This window comes from Rhagoletis zephyria, unplaced genomic scaffold (genome assembly GCF_001687245.7).
Source record: "Rhagoletis zephyria isolate East Lansing unplaced genomic scaffold, Rhagoletis_zephyria_1.1 Rzeph_scaffold_04056, whole genome shotgun sequence".
Lineage (NCBI taxonomy): Eukaryota > Metazoa > Arthropoda > Insecta > Diptera > Tephritidae > Rhagoletis > Rhagoletis zephyria.
Genome location: NW_016161139.1, coordinates 30,621 through 41,883, shown reverse-complemented (window position 1 = coordinate 41,883; position 11,263 = coordinate 30,621). Strand labels below are relative to the sequence as shown.

At 31.8% G+C, this 11,263-nt stretch overlaps 1 protein-coding gene across 8 annotated transcripts in view; it reads left to right on the top strand.

Annotated features, from left to right (window-relative positions):
* Nucleotides 1-1,741: 1,741 nt before the first annotated feature.
* Nucleotides 1,742-11,263, top strand: part of LOC108370184 (protein FAM49B) — a 24,703-nt gene continuing 15,181 nt past the window's right edge. Inside the window, exons 1-2 of one of the 8 annotated variants that reach the window (XM_017625463.1) lie at nt 1,742-1,918; nt 10,629-10,905. In XM_017625463.1, coding sequence (XP_017480952.1) covers nt 10,723-10,905 — 183 coding nt within the window. In that variant the 5' untranslated portion in view covers nt 1,742-1,918; nt 10,629-10,722. The other 7 variants (XM_017625460.1, XM_017625466.1, XM_017625469.1 and 4 more) reach the window with 7 other exon arrangements.

Sequence of the window (11,263 nt, the reverse complement as noted above, 5' to 3'; positions counted from 1 at the left end):
AGGCTGCATTTCTTTATACATTCCGGATAATCCCATTTCACAGCCGGAATAAACAGAATGCGTTTGAAATATACGTCAACATATCATCAGGAACGTTCTAAAGAATAAATAAACAAAAAAGTTTATTCCAAACATTCAGAATGAATAAAGAAATGCTGCCAAAGAGTCAAATGAGTTAGTTGAATGAGCTGACTCCTTAAAGTGAGTTGGGGTCATTGAGTCAACTCCTATAAATTTGCTGAGTTACCCACCCTTAGGGTCTGATTATGCATACTTCGCATAACTTCGCACAACCATTTGTACCAGTGCACTAAAAGTGTAACTTAAGAAAATGTCAAGCAAAATCTAAACTCAACAGATCGCTAAGTTTTTAAAAGTTCTGCTAATTTCTGGGTAATGGAATACATAAAAAGTACATACGAAATTACACTTTGTAGTTTATGCGAAGTTGTGCGAAGTTATGCGAAGTATGCATAATGAGACCATTAGTAATTAGCAAATTTTCTTTGCTCAATTACTCTAGCAAATCAATGAGTTAGCCCAATGGAATTATGAGTCATTTTGTAAGTACATCGCGTTGCGGAGCTACGGCAGCACTGTCAATGTGTGGGGTTGCACAACTGATATTGAAGTCACAGCAAACGTGATGGGCGCGCAAACGAAAACTTACAATATATATTTTCTCCTTTTTTTTATTTGACTATTAATTATCATGCCTGACATAACCAATCATCTCTCCTCAAATTAATCTAACAGAGTACCCTTTCCCCATTTGCTGTTGACACCACATTGAAAATCTTCAAGTGTATTCTTAGTGAAGATATTTTATATGGAATTTTGGATTAAATTTAATATCTCTCGGTTAAGATTATTTTGACATATTTGGAAAATAAGTCTTCATTTTGAAGATGAATCTTAACATCTGGTAACAATAGTAACATCTTGTATGAATTCACCTTGCAAATAAGTTATATGATATAATAGCGCTACTGAGTCTCAATTTTTTATATGAAGCTCGGAACACTTTGACGACAGCAAGCGACAAGCAGCATCTGTCAAATTTTAAATACACACGTTCTTACGGACACAATTATTTTGACGACAGCACGACATCTTGGCTGCAGGACTGCAATTGTCGACGTCGCCAAATTAAATCTATTTCTAATTTTGCCGGCGACAATGAGTAGATGTAGTGCTGCAAAATTAAATTGTCGCAAAATTAATCACATATTCTTGATTGTTCATGTTTTTCTTATTTACTTAAATAAAAATACACAATTTGTGAAATAAATATACCAAAATGTCAAACTTTAAAATCAGCTGTTTGCTATGTCGCTGAGGTCTTCAAAATGTTTAAGAAGCTGGCTTCAAGGCGACATTTGTCGACAAAATGATGTCGCTGTCGTTACGTCGTGAAGTTGCAGTCGTCAAAGGCTGAATTTCTTTATTCATTCTGAATGTTTGGAATAAACTATTTTGTTTATTTATTCTTTAGAACGTTCCTGATGATATGTTGACGTATATTTCAAACGCATTCTGTTTATTCCGGCTGTGAAATGGGATTATCCGGAATGTATAAAGAAACGCAGCCAAAGTGTTCCGAGCTTGAGTCTTTGATGACTCTGAGCGTGCAAGTTTTTCTGGGCGAAGCTCACTATGTAACTCAGTGCAGAGTAACCCATCTCTATTCGTTCTACCTTCAAGTTCGCCGCTATTTTGTTAGTTAATTTTTTGCAGCAAAGTGAATGAGTTGATTTTGTGTAATTTGCGAGCGTTTACAAATTATTCATATTTTGTGCTAAGAAAAGTGAATTAAGTAAATGTTATTGTGGATTTATGAGTATATGATTTAAATATGGGCTATTGCCAACGATAGCGAGTGTAAATCAATCTACAGCGGAATGAATAAAATTTCTAGGTAAAGTATTGGTGTGATTGAGGATCCGGAGTTGGAGGGAGTAAAATTGTTTACGATATGACATATGACTGTAAATTGCACAATTCCAGCAATCTAAAGTGAAGGCAGAGAGTGTAATGAAACAAAAATTAATCACCAGAATTTCCTTACGGAGGTAACAGCGAGTAAAAGTAATGCAAAATAACGAATTAGAGAAAAATCAAAGCGATAAGCGTGCAAAAAAGTGGAATTTACAAGTGAAAAATTGGATACGAGTCCACGAATATTTAAAGAATTAATAGAAAGTCTAGTACATAATATTCTGATAAAAAGTGCAATATGATACATGTATGTATGTACACACTGTGTGTCTACATAATTAATATTGCTCACATCCGCTAATAAGGATCTGAAGGAAGACATGTCTTTACTGTATAAAATGTGTTATCCTGGTTGTAACAATTATTCGCAAATTATTTATTCAGGGTTATCAATGTGTATGTATATTATATATTTATATATACATATACAATGTATGCATAAAAATGATAACAGCAGAGTTTGTAAAAATTCCACATAATTATACCTAAAGAGCCTGCCCTCGCCCCCCCCCACGTTTTGTATTATTTGTGATAAGGTGCACAATATTTTGTGCTTTCCCTATGGACATTTAGTATGTACAAACATGTATGTACATAGGTACTATATGCAACTCAATTTATATACGCACATGCACATTTATCTATTTACATACATGTCTGTGTTCGTAAGGAAAAGTAGCTTTTGTCGAAATGCTAGCTTTAGTATAACGCGGCATTCCCTTTGTTCTTTAAACGACAAGGAATTTTTGGATGAGACTTGATAAGAATTTTGACTTGTTAGTATCGGAACTCTTTATTGCACGTTTATTTGACAAAAGTTGTTCAACGGGTCATTACCAGTGAGTCATTCCCAATTGTATGCTGCGTATGCCGATTTATACTAAAGCCAGCCTTTCGACATAAGCTACTTTTCCATACGAACGTAGATATGAATGTATGTATGTATATAAGTACGCCAATGTTATACTGTGCCTGTTTGTAATAATCCCTTAAGTCTGGAAATCTTAGGCTATAGGTAGTGTGATGTTCAATTTTTATTTCATCTAATACGGTTTTCGCATTAGGCGATTTTACAGGCAATTTTAGGGCCAGTTTTTCAGTGCTGGTTTAAACTCAGTTTTAAATAAGTTTAGTTAAACTCAGTTCAAATTTAAACTAAGTTTAAACTACTGACCAGTTTTCAGTGCGAGTTTAAGGCCGCTTCATACTTTAGTTGTTTTGTAGGGCAACAGAGTTTTTTCTTTATGCAGATACAAAACTTCAGTTTTTTATTTTCACTTTTGATACGATCGCGTTTAAAGTTCTGAAAAATTATAGATGAAAATTTAAAGAATTTGTTAGGTACTTCATGTGTTGCCCGCGGGCAACAAATTGGCCTATGCAAGTAAACTCCAACTCATGTCTTGTGCCCAATTTTCATCATCATTTCGCTTATATATTTATGTGCCGCTATACAATTGAGTCTGTTTGCGTGTATTTCGCAAACAATTATTTTTACCTCCCTTTTATTAGCTCGGGATGTAACTATGTAATTTTGATGCGCCTAAAAGATGCAGCGATTTCTATTTTCAAGTTATACTATGTTCACATATAAGTAGATTATCCTCATTTTCGAGCTTAACTCCTAACCTGTAATAAGAAAAGGAGATTAGCCATAGAAAATTCGTCCCTTGTTAATCTGTAATTATAAAATAATCTCAGATTTAACCGATAACTTTTCGGTGTCCAACCTAGTTTTACGATAGTTTTTGCGAAGAAGAGGAGAAATGGCAAATATAAAAGTAAACAAAAATGGACACTAGCAAGGAAAAGAGGGTTGTAAATGTATTTTTAATAAAATACTAAGTGGAAATATATTTAAATTGCTTAATATAGGACAAAAAAGTGATCACGGTAACACAGAGAAGAAACATAACTTTTCCTTGAGATGTGAGAATAACAAGTACAACAAATTTGACGGCTAAAAATCTGAGATTTGCCTGTGTAAACGGGGTGATTAAAAAACGAGCTTTGATTGAGATAATATTTATATGTGGACATACTTTTAGATAATTATTGACAGCCGCGTTTTGACACTCCCTTACAAAAGGTTGCATTTACGAAGGACAGAGAAAGGGGAAGAAGAATGCAACCCCTTGTTGCTAAAATAATAGTAGAAAAGTACACAACACTGTAGGTTTATAGAACCTTGTATTATTGAATCATGAGTTACATACCTGATGACAGTACGAATGGAAATTATAAAAGCGAGGATTTAGTTTTTTAAACTATAATTTTATTTCACCAAAATTTTGGCAGCCGACTACAAATATACAACTTAACAGCTGATTGTTTAAACTCGGTTTAACCCTGCCAAAATGGGCGCTTATATGTAGTTTAAATAAGTTCTAATTTTACTGAAAAACTGCTCACTGAGTTTAAACTTAGTTCAAACGACAAACAGAGTTAAACTCGCACTGAAAAACTGGCCCATAGAGTATGGTTGCCAACATTTTCTCAGAAATTTATAATACTTTTGCAAAAAAAAAATTAAAAAATATAGTACACTTCAAATATATATAGTATTTTTTTGAAGAAAAGGTAAAAACTGATTTTAAGTTTACATCTTTTTTCATCTTATGCTTTTCTCTTTAAAAAAATATATTTCTTTGAAAGTATCATATGCTCTATCGCTGTCAATATTTAAATAATTATAAATTAAAAGTTAATTTTTTATTAGTGTGATATTCGCTTTATTTCTCTCATCTCACCATTTCAAAATATTAATAGAAAAAACTCTCTGTGAATGCCGAAGTAGCAGGAATAGAGAGCATTAGCGAAATAATTTTAAGTAAATTTGGTAAATCTGTCTAAGTATTTTTAATAATGTTGCCATTTTTGATCTCTGGACCCTTTGTTTTAAAGTATATTTATTTAAGTATTGATATTTCAGTATACATGTCATCCATTTTAAAACATTTCTTACAAATGACTGAAATATATTTATATTTATAATTGAAAATTATAGTATTTTTGCATTCCAACTGTATATAGTACGCAGACCCAAAATATAGTACAATACTATGTATTATAGTACGGTTGGCAACCCTATATTAGAGGCGATTAGTTGAATCAAAAGTTGGCTGCACCCAAACTTCATTGGAAGCGATTAGTTGAAAATAGAGAAAATAAACGAGATAGCGGGACCCGCGGGACCCTCGGTACTGATTGAAAATTGGCCGGGATGGGCAGTATCGGGAAGATCTGTAAAAATATGGCGGACGGGACGGGACCAAAATCCTTTGCCGACACTCCCGATAAATCTGCCAACCCCCGCAAATTCACAAAATCTTCATTAAAAACGATGTTTTAAATAAGCACTTTTATTTTTTTATTGAGACGGAAACGAACAGCAAAGCAAAACAAAATAATCGGAAGATGCCAGATCTTTCATTATTATTTTTATTATTTAATATTAATTTGAAGAACATAAACATTTTTATCAACCTTCCATCGGTTTGCAAACCACGCCACACGTTGAAATCTCAACCGAGCGTTTCAATTTGTTGTCCGTTTGTAGCCTGTTTTAGAGACAGATATCGGGACCCACGGGACCCGCGGTACAATTCTGAAAAACGTCGGGATGGGCGGGTTCGGTTCTTAAAAATCGAATTTCGGGCGAGATTGGGATTAAATATTTAGACCCATGCCCATCTCTTGTTAAAAATTAAATATTAATAAGCCACAATAACATTGTCAAGTACAAAATTTTAATGTTCATACTAAAGTTTTCGGAGCTCTCTTTCGTTCTCACCCATATTTTAATACTGCATATAGCTTGTTTTTAACATTTTCAAATTACTATCTTCTTAAACCCCTTTCTTCTGGACCCCTATGAAGAACATATTTCTATTACCCTTGTAAAACCATTACTTAAAATTGAATTTGATTTATTAAACAGGTCGTGGCCCCTTCAAAAACGGATGTCGAATGTGCAAAATAACTATTTTGGGATTTTGATGCAGATTTACTAAGTTGGACATGTTCTTTTGATTTCTGGAATACATTTTTTATATTTGGTGTGCATTTTGTCGTATGTCACATGCATAATATTAACGGTTGGGTATGCCTTTTGTGGTATGTGCGCGTTGAAAATACGTCACATACGACAAATTCATATACAAATTTAGTCTTTTTTTAATCACATGACATTTTTCGTATTTATCGCAAAAGTTTGAACTTACGACAATTCGATGGAAACAATTAAAATTGGAAAGTAAACTAAGTAACTACTTTTTTTAGTCAATGTTATTGTGGCTTATTAACATTTTATTTTTAATATTTTTATTAAGCTACGTACAACGATTGTTTATTAGGAAAAATTAAAAAAGCAACAAAGTCTAAGTGGTAGAAGTTATACTTTTTATTTAATTTTAACTTGAAAATTAAATTTTCTCATTAACGTTTAAAGATATTAAAAATATGGAAAATAATAACTAATAAGACTAGCTACGTCTCCTTCAAAAATTACAAAAATCTACCGTATAGTTTCGGATTAATTCGACCTTAAACTTCAAAATCAATTTGCAATTGGGCGATGGGCGGTTTGCAAAAACATCGACGATATGTACTTATGTACATTTGTATATATGTATAGTAGACTGCATCACCAAAAAAAATTTGCGGTTTTTCCACCGGGATTACAAAATTTATTATATTTTAAGATGTCCACAAAAATATTTCGGAAAAATATTAAGATTTAAGCGAGCTGGACCGATTTGAAAATACCCCCAAAAATTAGGTTTTTTATGAATAAAAATAGTTTCTTAAAGAACTTTTTGAAAAAAGTCACCTCAGATGACAAATTAGATTAAGCTTAAAAAATCTGCTTTTCTGTTTTTTTACTGTTTTTTACTTTTTTCAAAGATTGGTTTACGAAAAAACTTGAATAACTGGGCCAAAAATGTTCTGATTTAGACTTATGGGATCTCAGTAGAAAGGTATTTTCACACTGGATTTATTTCTGGCCAAAAAAACGTCATTCGCGTTCCATCTTGTTTTTCGAATACCAACACATCTTAATTCAACTTTGAATGACGTTCGTTCATCCTTCCTACCTTTCTCTTCCATCCTTTGCATGAGTTTATTAGCAAAGAAATAAAAAATACCTTTCCAATGACACCTCTTAATTCTAAATCGGAAGAGTTTAGTTTCAGTTATTCAAGTTTTTCCTATACCAATCTTTGAAAAAAGTTAAAAAACAGCTTCAAAAATCTCATCATTACGATACCGTTCAAATTTTTTTTTTATGTTTTTTAAATATTTTTATGCAAATATTTTAAGCTTAAAGCGTTTTGTCATTTGAGGGGATTTTTTCAAAAAAATCTTTAAGAAACGATTTTTATTCATAAAAAACTCAATTTTTGGAGGTATTTTAAAATCGGTCCAGCTCACTTAAATCTTAACATTTTTGTGAACGTCTTAAAATATAATAGATTTTATAATTCCAATGGAAAAATAGTACCGATATTTTTTTGTATGGGGAGTGATGCAGTCTAATGTATAGATATCTAATTGGGCGCCCGGCTGCATTGCAAACTTTCACACGACTAGGTTCAGACCAGGGATGGAATTTCAAAATTTCCAAATGTGCCTAATGGTATTCAAAAATAGTGCCGGAAAGAAGATGAAAGTGCCACAAAATAATAATTGCTTTCTTTTAAGGACTTTTAACAACAATATATTTTTAGAAATAGTACTTCTAAAATACACTGAAGTACTTAGTACAATAATTATTAATTAATTAAATTATTACAGTAAATCCCTTTGATGAGGGATTCCTTAGACATATATATATATATGTATACAGTATCGGTCATATCTATAGCACGCCATTTCAAAGTAATATTGTATGCCACTTATGTTTATTTATAAATTATTAAGAATTTTCAATTAAAATATTGCTCATTCTCAGACAAACCCGATACAAACCCATGCTTAATAATTTGTAGAAAGCTACAAAAAAGTGCAACAAATTTTCACATAAATTTCAAACATTTTTCTCGGAAGTGTTAGAATTTTTTGGAGTACACAGTTTTTTAGCCCATTCAATTTTAGTCCGATAATGTGCAAATTTCAAGTAGCTACGAATTACCGTTAATTTTTTAGATTTTTTTTTGTCGCATTGGCTTCCATATCGCTAGCTTAGAAAGAAAAGTTACCAAAGAAAAGTCCCATTTTAAAAAATTTACATGAGGGGAAAAATATTCCTATAGCCATTTTCTTTAACTATTTCGCAAGACTTTGAATCAAACATTTTGTGCGTTTAAAGCAAAGCAAAACTCCATAAGAATCAGAAGGATTCGATATTTATTAAAAGATGTCGTATTATTTTGGCCTTATCGGATTTGTGGTGCTTCTTTTGGACTTAGCAGATTTTCCTTTTAGTGCTTATGAAGAGGAAAAAAATAAAACAAGTACCTTTATAATTTTCGAAACGATGCGTATTCAATTTCTCTAGCCTCCTATATCAAAATATGAGTTTTCATAAAAAGTGGACTTAGCAACTTTTCATTCTAAGCTAGCGATATAATGAATAAACTCAATTTATTTGTATATGGAAGAAATCCGCAACGAAAAAAATTCTAAAAAATCAACGGTAACTTTTAGCCACTTGAAACTTGCACATTATCAGACTAAAATTGATTGGGCTATAAAACTGGGTATTCAGAAAAATTCAAACACTTTCGAGAAAAAAGTTTGAAATTTAGGTGAAAATTTGTTGCACTTTTTTGTAGTTTTCTATAAGTTTTTAAACTTGGGTTTATATGGGTTTTNAACATAAGTGGCACACAATATCACTTTGAAATGGCGTGCTATAGATATGACCGATACTGTATATATGTACATAAATTCATATTAAAATAACAAAGTATTTATTCCTGTTACCGAGGGGAAATACACCGATATATAGCTATTCTGACACTTTTACACATACATACTTATGTATATGTACCTATATGCGAAATAACGGCAGTGAGACATTTTGACCAGTTTCGCCTGTTCTTTTCATTGATTAATTTTTATTGATTTTATATAAAAGTCTAACCCATAAGGCAGCCAAATTACTTTTTTTGAAATATTATAATATGCCCCTTTGGAACTTTGACTAAATAAACACTGTATAGGTTAAGCACTCGTTCAATGTTCTAATAATATACAAAATTTTTAAGTAAATAAAAACGATGACCTAAAATGATTATAGATATTTTAATGTTATTCCTAACATTCGTATTCGCATTCGCACATTCGCATTCCGAAAATTCGCATCGCTAATATGAAAAATATGACATTCGAAACATTCCTAGTATGTGCATACATAAATATGTATTAAAAGTAATATATCGCCTATGCATACATATTTGTTCCATAGTCTTTTTAACCGACTTCGCAAAAAGGGGGAAGGTAATGAATTAGTCGGAATATTTTTTTTTTATGTATGTTACCGCATTACTTTGGACCACGTTAACCGATTCTAAAATTCTTTTTTCAACGGAGAGCTGTTACCTCACTAGTGGTCCCATTTTAATTTGGTTTAAATTCGATCGTTGGATCATGAAGAGATTAAGGATAATCTTAAATTTTTATATGAGAATTGAAGTCGATTTTGTTTTTTGCTTAAAAATTACTTGTTCTTATTCAATGTTAAAAAAAAAAAAATAGTTCATTCGAAATAAAATTTCTTTAATAAAGAGTAACCGTAGATTTTTAATGATAAAAGTATTTTTGTAACGTAAACAATTTAACAATCCAGTGAAAAGAACTTGAAGGATTTAGGAATTCCGTGGTTAATTCAAGGATTTACGTAACAATACTTACAGTAACGACATTTTAGCATTCTTTGGATATTTCCTTTTTTCCCTTTCGTTTATTTAATGTTTCATATTTTTTGTGAAAGTGTAGCTTGTTATTAAACAAAAACCATGTTAGTAAAAATTTCAAACTTTTTCTTTAAACATTCTCGGTATGCAGTTTTGTAGCCCATTCAAATTTATTTTAATGAAGTGCAAATTTTAAGTAACTAGGACTTACTATTGATTTTTGGAAATTTTTTTGTGGATTTTGTTGCGGATTTTCTCCATACAAAAAAATTCTCGAACACACTTTGTTCGGAAGAAAATGCGACAACAAAAAATTATTAAAAATCAACATTTACCTACTTGCACTTTATTATACTAATGTTTAAAAAAACTGCGTACTCAAAAAAATTCTAAAAATCTTATTAACAGTTTCTAATTTTGATGAACATTTGCGGAAAACGTAAAAAGAATCGGCCAAAAATGGCCGATGCCAATGCCGATGCCGATTAATCGGTCGGACTCTAATTCCTTCGTTGCCTCCCTCTGTCCTCAAGAAATAGTGGAACGGGCATATATTTCTGTTGTAAGCATGGGTTGCCTTGTCTTGGCAACCAATCTTGTCTTGGTATACCAATTGTCAACCGTTGGGATTTGGCGAGGTATCCTAACATACATATGTACATACATACATACATACCTGTATTTGATAAAATGTCTTTTAACGATGAAGTGATGAATTTCTGTACATTACGTAACAAAACAAGTTAATCAATTAAAATTGAATTATTGTAGTTTGAAAAAAAGTAAAATACATAGAATAAAACCAAGTGAGAAAAAGCGAAACCAAACAAAACATACCTACTACAGAAACAAAGTCAAATAAAACATGGGCAAGTTACTGAGTTTATTGGCACGCGATGATTCAAACTGCTGCGCAGCGAAATCGTACGACGTGTTCTTAGATTTTGAGAATGCCGCCCCAACTGAGACCGAGCGTGAAGTCTACGAGGAAGTGGAGCGAGTTCTCAAGGAATCAGAGATTGTATTAGAAGAAATTCAAGTATATAAGGTGAGTCTGCAAAGATAGATACTATTTATACCTGTTAGAGTTGACATTTGGAAAATACATACATAAATATTTATTATAAGTACATATGTATGTACATACCACATACACTGGTGGCCCGATAATTAGAAACGATTTGCTTTTTCATGTTTTGCCCATTTATTTTTATCTATTAGTATTAATTTATTTTCTTAGCAAAAGCACTATGCAAGCTACTAACGAAAATCATATAATTAATGGCATAGTAACATATTGGATATCTCAATTCTATCGACTTAGGTGTATGGTGTCAAGTTAGCACTACATACCATTTTTTCTTAAAAAACGAGAGCTACAAATTTTTTCTTTCCACAACAAATTT